Genomic DNA, 16,122 nt, shown 5'->3' on the forward strand with positions numbered 1-16,122 from the left:
CAAATGGACAGCCTGGATTTTCTGAACATTCAGGACTGGAAGTTGAAGAAATGCATACTCGTAACAACCTGAGCATGGAAATAAATTTAAGTGTGTCGAAAAAGGAGGGGTGCCTTGCTGAAAAGACTAGCATATGTTGTGTTTTGGGTGATGGTTCCTAGCATGGGATGCAGATGTGTCTCCTAACCAGACGTTTTAAAGGGATAGTTCACCCCAAAAAAGAAATTCTTCAAAATTCTTCATCCTTCATGTTGTTCCAAACCCATATGACTTTGCTACCCTCAGTCACCATTCATTTTCATTGTATCTTTTTTTCTAAACAGTAAAAGGCAAATATTCTGCCTAACATCTCCTTTTGTGTTCAACGGAAGAAAACAAAATATGTGTTTGGAACATCTTGAGGGTGAGTAAATCCTTTTTGTTTATTTGGGGTCTATTTTGGGGAAAGTCTGAACTCTTGCTTGACCAGAAAGTAAACCAGCTTTACCAAAACTTCATAATGGTCAAAGATTTGCTGGTGAACATCTTGGCTCTACTAGACCAGCATGAAACCAGCTTAAACCAGTCTTGACCTATATGGATATTTAAGCTAGTGTTTTAGCAGGGCGAATTTACATCATATTTTGGCTTGTTTATAGCTCCAGTTCTTCTGATTTGTCAGTATTCGGTGGGGATACAAAGAGCAAAAGAACAGAAGTGCTGCCTGGTGAGTGGAATTTGTTATAGTCTAATGACTTGCTGGTGTAGACTCACAGTCACTGAAAGGGGAAATGAATAATCTTGAGACTCTCTTCGTGAAAAGGATGTGGGTTTAGGACTAATAATTTTGTTAGAGTATTTGGCATTGTGGTGAGAGAACAGTTTGATTTCAATGGCCTGATTCAAATGAGTCCTTGCTCTAATTTTAGGACTATAATAACTGTCAGGCATTTTAAGTCCAGTCTTTTTGGTTAAAATAGCTTTATTCAGTTGAAAAGATTCATGTTAATAAAAGTCACAGTAAAAATTATCATTAAAAAGGGAATGGACCAAAATTTGTGTTCCTGTCTGGTTGCTCAGTGAACCATAGCAAACATGGAAAGGGAATCTTTGTTGGGTGGCCTCACAACAAAGAAGAATCTTTGAAATCTAAAGGCCACACAAAACTTACAGTCTACCAGAGTAAGATCTAAAAAACCAAAACAACAACATTACAAAACAGACTTGACAGTAGCTGCCACATGATACATTGCTTTTCTCATTGTATTACAAAAAACTGTTGAACCGTCCCATCCAATTTATTTGAGGGGTAATACCTTTGGCAGACACAGTCAAGCTTGTAACATGTTTTTGATTTGCTTGGAGGTAGACTCATCATTCAAATGTTTTGTTGTGTACCTATGTGAAATATTAAAAAAACCCAAAAATTATAACAAGCCACATGGTTTTTAGCTTTTACAGTACTAATAAAAGTAGACAGATGTCCATTCACATATTTAGTCAAGACTTGTAATGTTATGATATGCATCATTTTCTGTAAAACTGGTGTTCACAAACCTGAGAGCATTGAGGAGCCCCTCCACACTGTTGGGCGGCTGATATCGCAGGACTTTAATGCATCCTTTCATCTATATCATGCAGAAAAGAGCGAAAGATTCACAGTTCAAGAATAAGTTCACACACATTTCTTCAAATATTCAATATTTACCCAACCTCAAGTCATTTGACTGGCCTCTTTTCCATTGAAAATTAATGTGGACCAAAGATGTCACGCTCCAAAAGTATCATAAAGGTGGTCCATATGACTCATGCGCTAAATACCAAGCAATAGAATAGCAATTGCGTGAAGAACAGACTGAAATTTAAAGGACTAGTTCACCCAAAAATGGAAATTCTCTCATCATTGTATGACTTCCTCTTTTCAGTAGAACACATTTGAAGAAAAATTCAAAAAGATACCTTAGTAGGTCCTTAAAATGTAAGTGGATGGTGATCTGATTTCTGAAGCTCCAAAATGAACAGACAGTTGGCATAAAAGTCACACATACAACTCTGTTGTCAAATCTATTGCATTTGGTGCGAAAAAGATTGATATTTAATTACTTTATACATTTTTGCTTCCGGTCAGCAGCAGTATGCGCATGTGAAGTAATCGCGTGCATATGTTCACGCGAGATCAGACGCAAATGTGACACATCCAGAAGAGTGGCACTGTTTACGAGGAACACTGTACAGAACCTCTGTTGGTTTTGGTTTAGGTCTGTATTTGCATCTTTTGTTTACTTAGAATGTGGCATTTCTGTGTTCATCCTGGATGTTTCAACCAAGAGAAAAATGTGACACAAGGTCCGAACATGACAATGCAAATATGTCACACAAGAGACCATGTGAACTCCGCCCTCTCATGAATGCATATAATGCTGCTGACCAGAATTCATCATTCAAAAATCGTGTCACCATCCACTTACATTTAAGGACCTACTGAGCTAAGATAGTTTTTATATTTTTCTTGAAATGTGTTCAGCTAAAGAAAGAAATGGGATGGCATGGCATGAGGGTGAGTAAATGATGAGAGAATTTCCATTTTTGTGCGAACTGATAATCTTTTCATAACGTTAACGCTGTGACTGGATCATTAAATCAGTTGAAGTCGAGAACTGGATCAGTTTGATTCATAAACAAATCTTTTAGAATAATTTAGGTTTTGTGAAGTGGATCAATCAATTAATTGAAAAACTCTGACTCAATGATTTGCTCATGAATCAAGTCACCAGTAATTTTATGATCCCTAAATGGTGCTTTTTTGTTTGTTTGTTTGTTTGATTGATTGATTGATTGATTGATTGATTGATTGTTTTGCACTTCACATGCCTAGTTCCCATCCACTTATTTTCATGGAAAAGAGTGACCAGGATATTCTTTAAAAATTCACCTTTTTAAAATTTATTTCAACTCGTCCGTCCTTTTCTTTAAAAAAAAAGAAGCCAAAAGCTAGGTTACAGTGAGGCACTTACAATGAAAGAGAACATGGCCAATTTATGGAGGGTTTAAAGGCAGAAATGTGAAGCTTTTAATTTTATAAAAGCACTCACATTAATTCTTCTGTTAAAACTTGTGTATTAATTGAGTTTTAGTCGTTTTGACATTTCATTGTTATGTCAACTAAGTTGTTAAATTGGCAATAACTTTAAACAGAAAAGGTTAGTAAGTGATTTTATCACACTAAAATCATGTTTTAGTAAACACATATTGTTTATGTCTTGTAGCTATACTTCTGAAACAGAGAGTTTTTTAAAGTTTACGGATTGGTCCCATTCACGTCCATTGTGCCTCACTGTAACCCAGAGTTTTTGCTTTTTTTAAAGGAGGGGCAAGTCAAATTTAATTTTTGTGGTATTCAATATTATGCCACAAATGCTGTTGATTGAGCACAATTTGTAATGTCCCCGGAACATTTATTTAAATTATCAGAAATCTTTTTTGGAAGGATTGTCCCTTTAAGTAATGTTTTTTTTTTACATATGGTACATTAACAATGATCAGAAATCAGAAAAGAACATACATCGATTTTGGATGATTTTACGAAGGCTCCAGCAGGATGGACGTAGTCGTACAGGATGATGACCCCCACCATCACACGCAGACAAAATAAAACTGTGTCCTCACTGGCAAAACGACTGCGGTACTCCCTGATCAATACACATCAGAAACACACAAGTGTTGAGTTACAGAGTTACAACCTGCTACAAGAGGAAACAGGAGGAGAACAATTAAAGATAAATTAACTTACGGTGTCTCTAACATGACTTTACACACACTTGCCATTGTACACAGGCAATCTGTTGTGTTCTCTATGGGTAGTTCTTCATGCTGATCAAAGAGAGAATAAAATAAATCTCTATTATGAGGGTTTTAATGAGAATGTTTTAATGATAGTGATAGTAAAACATCAGTTGTTATGTTATTTGTGCATTGTAAGACCAGTTATGTAGAATTTAATCAGGAACATCTCTACTTGTTTGTCCATTTATTTAAAGTTCACCCAGAAATTACAATTCTGTCATCTGAGGCCTTTCTAAGCAACCAATTGGCCCGGTTGCTAGGGTGGGTAGAGTCACGTTGGGTTAATCTCCTCGTGGTCGCTATAATGTGGTGTGGGGTGTATGGTGAGTTGTGCGTGATGCCGTGGAGAATAGTGTGAGCCTCCACACGCGCTAGGTCACCGTGAGCCTCCACACACGCTAGGTCACCATGGTAACCACACAACAAGCAGCGTGATAAGATGCGCAGATTGACTGTTTCAGACATGGAGGCGACTGAGACTCGTCCTCCGCCACCCGGATTGAGGCGAGTCACTACGCCACCACGAGGACTCCAAATTGGGTAGAAAAATTAAATCTGTCATAATTTTCTCAACATTATGTTCTTACAAACATGGCTGACTTTCTTACATGTAACACAGGACAATGACAGCCTCAGTCGTCATTCACTTTCATTGTATAGAAAAATTATGGAATGAAAGTGAATGGTGATTGAGACTCCTTTTGTGTTCCATGGAAGAAAGAAAGCCATGTGGGTTTGGAACAACATGATGTTGAGTAAATGACTGAATTTTCATTTTTGGGTGAACTATTCCTTTAATACCTCTTGCCACACATCTGAATGGCCTTTGTTGGTTGTGTAAGACATGCTATAATCAAAATACAGCAAATGTTTATTAAGTAATCATTGCCACCTACCTTTGATACAAATTTAGTTGTGGCGTCGCTTAATGTTTTCAGCATGGGCGTGGCATTGGCGTAGAAGAGAGACATGCGATTGGCCATTTCGTTGTCAACCTCATTGTGCTCCTCTGCATGCTGAAAGAAGAGAATGCAGATCTTTTTTTAAGTAATCTAAATGTGAAAAATCAATTCCTTTTGAAGATTTAAACTAAAGGGGTCAGTTAAGCCACTGGGCTTTTTGGAGGTTATGTATGAGCTTTCCCTTGGTCAGCTTTACTTAAGCAGTTAATCATGAAAATGGAAGTGAAAATTGGACATTTTGATGTGCTGAAAAAGCATTTTAACTGACTTGAAACATTTCATTCATTACTGTATGCTAAAAAGTAAATGTAAATCCTGCTCTAATCCACAGACTGCAGACATGTCCAGAATTTCTAATACGTGTTCATCCAAAGCAGAGCTCATGTTTCATGAGATGAAAGGGGCCATCATAATTATTCCTAGCAGAGAGTGCTTTTAATTGGTGAGGCAAGGTCAATGATCCTCTGTCAACCCCTACTGAAGCTCTCCCTGATGATACAGCACACACTAATGAGACTGAAGCCTTCAGTACGCTCTACCATTTCAACATCAACTGAGCGGACTAGCTGTGTGTCAGCTAAAAAAATAAAAGGATGCAAACGGCAGGGAGTCATGGAAAATAAATAGCTGGAAAAGTGGGAGAAAGATGGAGAGAATGAGATAAGAGCGATATTTCATGTTTCCCTGAGTCAGGACCTTGCCCTGCTTTGTCACCTAATGATCCAGACCATTAGAGAGCAGAAGAGCTCTCATTAACCCCAGTGACACTGGGGAACAGGGTATTACTAAAACATAAGCCCTCTGATAATGAGGCCGATTTCCATACAGAGCAGGTAGAGGAGAAGCGATGTGTACTCACGGCCTGATTGTTAATACGCATGCGACTCAGGGTTCTTCTGTAGTAGCTGAAGTCATTCTGGATGGCTGGGTTGGTCATCTGGCAAGAGAGCAGTTAACCATTTAATGGTGCTTCTTCAATTGAAGGCACATTAATTTCCCAAGGGTTGTTTTTTTTATTAAAACTAACAACTTTTTTCTTTTTCTAATATTAAGTTCACATTAATACTGTCTTAACATGCCTTAGTCATTCATTTATGTTTCTTTTCAAATACCTCAAATCTTAAAATATGAAAACCCTTACGAAATGATACACTTAAAGAATAACTGATAATAATATAAATAAAGAGTGAAATAATTACTAACCATTTGAAAACATATATATTTTTTAATTATTTAAAATGTTGTGGTGTCATTTCCACCACAATCAATGCGACAATACCCACCCAAACTATCATGCTATCCGCAGATAACCTTGAATGGAGCGAACTGGTGGAAGCGGACGTACTATTGATAAAAATAGTCTAGAGTTCAAAATGGACCAATTTATCCATTATTTGTGCATGCTAATTATTGGAAAACAGCATATGGTTTCTACATAGCTCCCTCTCCACTGAACTCAAACTTTCTCTATCTTACCCTCTGTGACAGGTTTCTTTTTTCTTTCTTATAAAGGAGGAAGCGAGGGCCAGGTAAATGTCCAGCGGAACTCTTTTATTTGAGACACTTTTCAGTATTCTACACAAACTGTTCTGCTTTTCAGCAGCACATCACCAAACCCTAATTCTTCTTATCCTCTAGTTTCTGCTTCATACGTAACATGCTTGTATTGATTGACTCCCTTTTCATCTTGTTCACTGTCTTTGCTACCTTTTTCTTCCTGTCTTTCTGTGCTCATACTGGATTTATAGCTTTGACTCCAGCAGTGTAGATGATGCAGATTAGAAGGAGATTATTTCAAGGAGGATTGGACTGTGCAGAGTGGGTGTATTAAGATGCCTGGTTACCTTCAGCTCATCGAAGCGCAGTGTGAAATGTAAAATCTCTGCAAACTGCCGTGCCAGAGCCTGCTCCTGCTCCAGATGCTGAGTGGGACTGCAGCGCGAGCTGGTGAGGAATTCCAGCAAGCCTTGCAGAGAATCCTCTACAACAGACACATGAGAGGGAGATTGAGAGAGAGAATTTGTGATGCTGTCAAAGGTAAAGGTTTGGTTCACCCAAAAATGAAAATTATGTCATAATTTACTCAACCTTATGTTATTCCAAACCTGCATATGACATTCTTTATTGCGTAGAACACAAAAGGAAATGTTAGGCAGAATGTTAGAGACTAACAGCCTCAGTGACCATTCAATGAATGTGAATGTTGACTGAGCCTGACATTCTGCCTAATATTTCCCTTGGTGTTTTCTGGAAGAAAGAAAGCCGTACACGTTTTGAATGACATGAGGGTAAACAATGACAGCATTTTCAATCTGGGGTGAACTAACCCTGTAACTTGTTAACATACTATACCATTAATTAGGTAAGGGATAATGTACAGTCAGCCATTTGTTATCCCAAAATAAACCCTGACAGGGTTATCAGGACTTGGGTCTTGTATCACCCTGAAGGGATTTTGTGACGAGGAGGAGGTCGTGGCCGGGCTGTCATGGGGCACGGCCGGTGCTGAATCAGCTGATCAGCGGGAAAGCAAGGTAAAGTGGAGCCAGAGGCGCCAGTACGAGAGAGAGAGAGAGAGAGAGAGAGAGAGACGCACGCGGCTGCGCTGCATGTGTGTCTGTGTTCATTTATGTTTTATGTTGTTTTAAGTTCATTTATATCATTAAACCTTTATGTTGACTGTTCAGTCAGTTCCCGCCTCCTCCTTGCTCATCCTTTTACCTGTTGCAGATTTATTTTGTAATAACAACCAGCTGACTGTATATTATCCCACTTATTACACAGCTACTAACCAAATAAAAAAAAAAGTGGACATGAAATGTTGATTTGCGATGAAATTGTGTCATGTGAATCGAAAAGAAAAAAATCGATGAACGGCTGAATTCCACCTCTGGTTTGTTGGTGTATATTTTACAGAAATTACCATCTGACTGCTCATCATCCAGCTTATTACAAGAATACTTGGCAAATAAATAAATAAATGGACATGAAATATATATTTGAATTGAAATTATATCCATTGAAGTTCTGGTGTTGTCTGACTGCTCATCATCCTGTTTTTTACAAGACAACTTGCCAAATAAATAAATAAATGAACATAAAAACATTAATATGAGTTAAAATTATTGCATTAGTTTATTTTTAGAGATCGCAGAGTGATACGAGAAGTAAGAAAGATGGCACGCAGTACCCGGATGACCAGTCTGATATGTCTCAATCCCTGGATGTTCGGTTGTTACTAACTAAATATCAGACCAATAGTTGGCGCCATTAACCGTTCAGAATCGAGTATTCCAGAGACCCATGTAATAAATATGTTTAACGTTTAACTGGCAGAGCAGAGCACTTGTTTATCAGTAAATGATGGAGAAAGACCTTCTTTATGGGTAATTTATTTATAAATCAACCCCAAATGGGACGTTTAACAAAAGTAATGGCATTTGCATTCTTTGTATGGTGACATTTTATGATCATTGAATCTCAACAAGTAAAATATCACCATCATAATTGAATCAAGTCTAAATTTATTTTGTGTATTCAGGTGCCTAGTGGAGGAAAAGTCACAAAGTTTTGTACAGTTCAGATAAATGAAACCATTTTTATTACATCGGAAAAATTGATTGATGGATAGAGGTAGGCCTATACAAAATGGAAAGCTGGGGTTATGGTAGCCAAGGCAAAAACTTTGGACAAAGAAACAGCCGTAGGCTGTAGATATTTTCAGATACATTTTTCACCATGTGATCAAGTCTCTGGCAGTGAAACACAGATGTGACAGAGAGATGTTAGGTCAGACTGCCCCTCTGATGTTTCACCAGAGCCTAACCTCCAGAGAGCGCTGCCATTGGCTGGTGTTTATGTTTGATTAAAGGACATGTCATGTATAATTAGGTCATGATCTATTTCTCAACATCAGGCCCTTCATCTGAATCACTCAAACCCACAGACACACAAAACACCAAGTGAAAAAAAAAAGTGAAAGCAATCCTAGTTTTTTACCTAAATCACAGAGCACATCAGACACTATGAGACATACAAGATTATAAGACACAATGTGTTTCTGAGAGAAAAAGGCTATGACTAGCAGAACTAATGTGTTAATATGGCTCTTCCTGTCTTTTTCCACAAACGATTCTTTGCATAATACTGTACATCAGTGTTGTGTACTGTAATAGTATTTTCCAAATGATGCGTGATTTTCCACTGTAGCATTAAACGAAAATCATATCCAGTGTCATATGAGTCTAGGACAAATCTATCATACGTTCCAGGAAATTTATTTATTTTGAAGATAATTAATTAGTTGCTAAGTTTCAGTAGATCTGGGGTGTGTACATAGTTTAAACGAAGATGACGAGAGCTGTGTTTTGCAAAGACATTGGCCTTGCCCAAGGAGCGTGCTAATCCAATTATGAAGCACTGCTGCTCTGTTCAGGGCGTGTCCCCTAGAACAGGCATTGAATTAGTACAGAAACACAGCATATTCAACATGCATATTAAAATAGCTTAAACCCAAAACACAACTCCATTGTAACAGCTTACATATTCATTGTTATGACATGTATAACTGTGGTAATTGCAGGAGCAAACTAACTATAATTTGAGTTGGAAAAAGCAAAAAACACATACACATACACACAACTGAGTAACATATAAACCATCAAGAGGAAGGAACTAAACAGTATATTTTAAAACAGTATTTTTGTTCTGTTTTACAGTAAAAATATTTAAACATCCTAAAAACAAGATATATTTACCTAAGTCAGCAAAACTGATAAGACTTGTTTTCCTATAATACAGTATATCTAGTTTATTTTTCTCACCCACAGGCAACTGTTTCTTTTTTTAAGCATAAACCTTTATGCTTCAAGGAATAGCTCAACCAAAAATGAAATTTCTTTCATGATTTACTCACTCTTATGTTGTTCCAAACCCATATGAGTTTCTTTATTATGAGGAACACAAAATTTGAAATTTTAATGATTATTTTGAATACAATGGATAGTGCATCAATTATAAAAAAAGCTAAAAGAAAAAAGGGACCAAGTAGTCCATGCAGTTTGTGCGTCATATTCCAAGTCTTCTGAAGACAGACGATAGGTTTTGATGTGAAACTCCATGGAATTTGAGTCATTTTTCAATAAAATAATGTTTTCAGTGAGTCCGTTGCACATTCATGAGCACTATGAGATAAGCTTATTTACAGGGCGTTTTCCAAACTGCATTTTTGCACACTTGAAATGGACTTTGGGAAGGGGACACCATTTGAAGACTCGCTCCAAACAAAAGAAAGAAAGTTAATTTATTTACAAAGGGCCCTTTTACAAGACTTTAAATGAAGAGTACATTCAAACTGTAATGCCATGCTCTCTTTAGAGAGCCCACATCAAGAGCTTTGCCCTTTTGAGTGGGTAGGGCATAGCGATGATCACTTTTGATTAGAATCTCTCTACAGTGTCACGAGTGTTCCTGTGAGACCTTGCATTGTTTTCAGTGTCTGGTTGTTCCATGTCGTATGGCTTCAGAACACTTGATGTTTGATACACAAATCGCATGGACTACTTTTATTATACTTGAAGGTCCTTTTTTAAGCTTTAAAGTGAGGCATTACCCACTGCCATTGTAATAAATAGACAGAATGCAATATTCATTAAAACCTCTTTTGTGTTCTGCATGAAAAAAGTAAAATAGGTTTGGAACAACATGAGGGTGAGTAAATGATGACATTTTATTCCTTTAAAGCTAGAAAAAACTATTGCCAGTGGGGTAGGAAAAATAAACTTGATACATTCTCTCAAAAACAAGTCTTAATTTCTTTAACAATTTGGCTTCTCAAGCAAATATATCTTGTTTTAAAGGATGTTTAGATATTTTAATTGGAAACAATCTTTTTTTTGCAATGTGAGGATATGGACTGAGGTAAGCATAAGGACAATATAGTAATGCCTAAGCAGGGTTAGATAACATTACTATAATCGGTTGCTTATGTTAGCGATACTGTAATGTGTCTTGATCATACAGATGAATCAGGAGTCATGACAACCCATGTCACTATCCATCTCACCAGACTTCAACACATTAAAATCAAAACAAGCCTGCTACACACCCCAGAGCAGCTACTAATCTACACTAAAAATGTTAAGTGGGTCAGTGGACCATATATCCCCATAAGGAATCATTCATGCACAGCCAGCTTTCTAAAGGGAAATTTATTGGGAGAGTTAATTTTTATACTGTAGCTTTACGGTCTGTATTAAAGGCATATTAAAAAGGAGACAAAAAAACATACCCAATTTTAGTGAGAACTCATAAAACTTCTTTAGTTTGCCCACCAGTGGGACCACAGCGGCCCACGCGCCCTCTTGCACGCGCTCATCATTTGGATGCTGTATGGCCTGAGGAGACAACATTCACACATTTAACTTGGTTGGGGATATGGGTAAGGAGGAACTAAATCTTTATAATATTTATAGCAAAAGAAAATTAACTGATCCTCCTCTATTTGACCAAGGAATTTCCATAACTTTTTCACTGGTTTGTGATTACAGGATAAGGACTTTTTAAAATAATTTAGATTCAGACCAATTTGACTGATTTGTGATTTTAGAACAGAGTGTAACTTGAAAATTTTATTTTTATTAAATATATTTCCTTGAGTTTTGACCTCCCGAGACCCCCGTATGACATTTTCTGTTTCCCGTTTTGATTTGTAACTAGTAGAACCTAATAAACAAGCAAAACATTTTTTTTATTTTTTTATTATGTTTCCAGGAGTGTTGGTTATTCATGTTTTTGAGACATTATAGACATTACAGCTGATTTTCTGTGAAGCTGCATAAATAATTCTTATTCAAAGTAATGTCCAGCATCATCCAATCAGTGCTAACCATGTTAAAATAAAATGTTGCATTATAAAATTCTGAATCTATGTACTGATTTCCATTGTCCCATGTCTGCTAAACATGTTGAGTGGTCCAAACATCATCTGCAGCCTGAAAACTAACTTTTGGTTGGATTTTAGGATTGAATGCACTTATAGAAAGCAATAGGATGCTCAATTAACTCCCTATTTAGTGAATGACTTAACCTCCAGTATGCTGTCTGTCTTCACTGGTCTCTGTTTGAAATGCACCTTATTTTCATCCTAAGTCCATATAAAGCCTTAGCTTTTGGATGAACCCATTTATTCTCAATGTGAAAATGCATAGTAAATATATAGGAGTGCATTAACAAATTTTAATGAATAGAATTGTATTGCACAGAGATAAGAAAATAAAATATAACATAAAGTATATTAAAATGAAGCAAAATAACTCCCAGATGTGTTAGAGTTAAATGTTACTCAAAATAACTAAAAAATAATTTCTACTTTTGAAGAAATGCTGTGTGAATGTGTTTATCAGGGTGATGACGTGCGAAAAATTAACTGATTTTTTAATGCGGCAAATCAAATAAAACTAGATACACTACTCTTTACAACCAAACTGGTTTAATTGAAAACACTTAAAGAATTTTTTTTTTACAAAAGGCAATTTTGTTGTAGCTGCATCCATAGGAGCACTTCAAGGAAATCAACGCCATGTTGTTGTGTCACATGACTCGGTGCAACAGAAGTTTATCCCTTACATGACAGTCAAGAGCAGGGGTTCTCAATGGGGGCGATATACTGATTTACTGGAGCACTTACTGTAGTTAAGGCAGAAATAGATTCATAATACATATTATCATATTACTACTTCAGCTCTATTACATTTGTCATAGGCTACATTAGGGGAGTGAAGGAATATAATACATTTTTGTTACAACTTTTAAATGTATATATTTTGTATTTATTGTTCCGTTCTGTCACTCACCGAAGTGGTGTCGAATGTAGTGACACAAGGGGTCTTTCTTGAGAGCCTCTGAACTTTATAAAAGGCCAATGAGAAATTGGCAGACACAATTTGCATGTCCCGCCCGGACATACAGGTATGAAGGGAAGCGTGTGTGCGTCTGTCAGTCAGATTTTTTCTTTGGAGCCGAGCAGTTGTGCAGCAGCAAGCTGAAGTTCACTACTGTTCCACTCACCTCTGTTGGAAGAGCACTGCTGTCAGCACATTACCAGCGGCTTTCTTCTTCACTGCACGCTGTGCAGTCCACGCCCCTGGGTGCTTCGACAGCGCTTCTGTCTAAAAGAGTGCTTACTTCTAAAAGAGTGTTTTCCCCTCTAAAAGAGTTTGTTTTCACTCACAAAAGAGCAACAGACAGCAGGCGTTGAACGTCCTTTTCAGGACGCGTCTTTTTAAAGATGCCCTTCCGCCTCTGTGTAGTTCCTGGATATGGTCGATATCTCTCCAAGACTGACGGTCATAGACACTGCCTCGTGTACCTGGGTAGCGATCACACTGAGGCAGAGTTTGTGGATGGTTCATGTACACATTGCGAGAACATGACCATGGCAGCGTTGCAGTCGCGGCTTTCATTTCTCAAGGTGAATGCCACTTCAGCCGCCCCCTGTGTCGCTCCTTCTTCCCACGGGATTGAGGATGACCAGGCTGGCAATGGAGCCGATTTGGGGATGACAGTGGGCTCGGTTTCGCCAGGTAAATCCCCACGAAGCACCCGCCCCCCGGCACGCTCACTTGCTTCCGTCCGGGCTCGAGGTCAGTGCAGCTCGCTTCATGGCCAGCCCGCGATTTCCCTTGAGCCCCTGGAGTTGGATGATGATGTTGCCGCTGCATCGGAGAGCGACAAGGTCATGGAGCGCACCTTTAACTGCCCGGAACCGACCTCCTCACTCATCCGCTCTCACTACCCTTGACGGTGGGACGGCCCACGGGTGCACGGAGGTCCCCCAGATGGACAGAGCGGTTGCGATTCACCTGTGCCCCGTGATCGCCCGATACTCCCCTCCAAGGCCTGTAGGATGATGTCGTCGCTGACCTCAAAACCCTACAGCGCCACTGGACAGGCTGCCTCCGCCCTGCAAGCAATGGCACCTGCATGCACAGTTAACTCACCTCCGGACCCGCGACTGCCCATCCCTGGCAGGCCACCGCTGACGAGTTCCGAAGACACCTCTCCAGGACCTCTTCCTCAGTCTCTAACCCGTCCCCTTTTGGGTTCGCAGAGCAAGGTAAGTGCTTTGAGTCTTTTCTCAGCACCCAAGCCTCGGGACGTGCTTTTGCCTCCTGACACCTGTTCCCCCCAGCTGTGAAGCCCCACTGGTACGTAAAAAACGATCGTCCCTCTAGTGCCCCTCGCCTGGAGCTTGGATCCATGGCTTTCGCTATCCAACCCGTCGCGTTGGCTGGCTAGGACTATCCGACTCGGCTACGTGATTCAATTCATCAGGCTCCCGCCTCGTTTCAGTGGTATTTGCTCCACCTCGATGTGCGCCGAAAACGGCAGCACCTTACAGGGAGATATTACAACTCTGCTAGTCAAGGATGCGATAGAGCCCGTCCCTCCAGCTGAGATGTTCTGAGATGTTTCTACAGCCCTTACTTCATCGTATGCAAAAAAGGTGGTGGGTTGCAGCCAATCTTTAACTTGCGAGTTCTCAACCGGGCAAACTCCTGTTCAAAATGCTCATACAGAAACAGATTTCAACCTGCGTTCAGCATCAAGATTGGTTCGAGGCGGTAGACCTGAAGGACGTGTACTTCCACGTCTCCATCTTGCATCAACACCGACCCTTCCTACAGTTTGTGTTCGATGGGCAGTCGTATCAGTACAAGGTCCTCCCCTTCGGCCTGTCCCTGTCCCCTCGCGTTTTCACGAAGGTCGCAGAGGCAGCCCTTGCCCCGCTATGGGAAGTGGGCATCCACATTCTCAACTATCTCGATGACTGGCTCATTCTAGCTCACTCTCGAGTGTTACTATGCACTCACAGGGACCAGGTACTCAGGCACCTCAGCCATCTAGGGCTTCAGGTCAACTGGGAAAAGAGCAAGCTCGCCCCGGTTCAGAGTATTTTCAAAAGTATCTTTTCTCAGCATAGAGTTAGACTGCAATGACAGCACGCCACACAAACGAGCGCACGCAGTCGGTGCTCAGGTGCCTCGCTCTCTTCGAGCCCGGCACAGTGGTTCCTATAAAACAGTTCCAGAGGCTCCTGGGGCATATGGCATCCTCTGCCGTGGTCGTGCCGCTTGGGTTGATGCATATGAGACCGCTTCAGCACTGGCTTCAGACTCAAGTCCCAAGATGGGCATGGCGCCACAGCACAAACCATGTAAATTACCCCTTCCTGCTGTCAGACTTTCAACTATTGGACAGACCTCTGTTTTTTGTGGACTGGAGTCCCCCTATAGCAGGTGCACGGCACTCATATCCCGGGCAACCTCAACATGACAGCGGACGCGCTGTTGTGACAGGTCTCACCCAGTGGAGAGTGGAGGCTACACCCCCAGGTGGTGCAGCTGATTTGGGGCTGGTTCGGCATGGCACTGGTAGATCTCTTTGCCTCCCAAGACAATTCCCACTTAGAGGCACCCGGAGGCTGAATCCTCCCCGGCCAAGCCTGTTCCACTCCTGGGATCTCTCAGTGGTCCTCTAGGGCCTTCAAAGACCCCCCCTTCAAGCCGCTTGACTCAGTTGAGCTCAAGGCCCTCTCCTTGAAGACGGCCCTCCTAATAGCGCAGGAAATGGAGGTTACAACAGTAACCATGACGTTTTTACATGTGTAAAATAGTTTTTACCTGAATAGGCTTACTGTTTCCTACTATTTTTTTATAGAAATCATGTTAAATCTAACCACGGGAGTGAAGAAGATCCATACTTACATGTGCTTACTATTGTGTTGTTACAAATGCCACTGTTAAAACTATAGAAATGAATATACATTAAATACATTAAAATTTTCATTAGATAAAATAGAAATGTGTAAATCCAAAAAAAAAAAAAATTGGCTAAAATATTTTTGTTTGAGTGTACGAAAATATAACAGATTTTGTTTGCCTTCAGAAATTCCACGAGGTGACTAATTTGAATCAATAAGAACCTGATGAAACTCAGTCACACTATTAGAATAATTTAGTTACATAAATTAGGTGTTAACTATTTACTTTTTATAGATATTATAGATACATTTACTGTTGTTGATACCAGTAAATTTACAGCTTCATCCAACTCTAAATCAATGCTGTAATTTAGAATGATAATTTCAGTGGGACAAAATATGCAATATTACTGGTCTTTTCATTTATTTTTGAAATATAATAACAAAATCTCTTTTATTATTATTTTCTGTCATCGCATTTTCATTTTATAGGCTCAAGATATAGACCTCCATCTGCTTAAATTTAAGAAACGCAAGATTTGGTCTCACATTCATGATGCATATGCCTGCTAAATT

General features: G+C 39.4%; 1 protein-coding gene across 1 annotated transcript in view; it reads right to left on the reverse strand.

The window, feature by feature from the left end:
• Positions 1-535: 535 nt before the first annotated feature.
• LOC127649169 (CYFIP-related Rac1 interactor B-like) overlaps positions 536-16,122 on the reverse strand; it is a 39,077-nt gene continuing 23,490 nt past the window's right edge. Inside the window, exons 4-11 of the mRNA XM_052134141.1 lie at positions 11,074-11,179; positions 6,629-6,765; positions 5,644-5,721; positions 4,719-4,838; positions 3,770-3,849; positions 3,542-3,668; positions 1,537-1,607; positions 536-1,377 (exon numbers count right to left, since the gene is read on the reverse strand). Coding sequence (XP_051990101.1) covers positions 1,311-1,377; positions 1,537-1,607; positions 3,542-3,668; positions 3,770-3,849; positions 4,719-4,838; positions 5,644-5,721; positions 6,629-6,765; positions 11,074-11,179 — 786 coding nt within the window. The 3' untranslated portion in view covers positions 536-1,310. The remainder of the gene's footprint in view (positions 1,378-1,536; positions 1,608-3,541; positions 3,669-3,769; positions 3,850-4,718; positions 4,839-5,643; positions 5,722-6,628; positions 6,766-11,073; positions 11,180-16,122) is intronic.

This window comes from Xyrauchen texanus, chromosome 9 (assembly GCF_025860055.1).
Source record: "Xyrauchen texanus isolate HMW12.3.18 chromosome 9, RBS_HiC_50CHRs, whole genome shotgun sequence".
NCBI classification, from domain to species: domain Eukaryota; kingdom Metazoa; phylum Chordata; class Actinopteri; order Cypriniformes; family Catostomidae; genus Xyrauchen; species Xyrauchen texanus.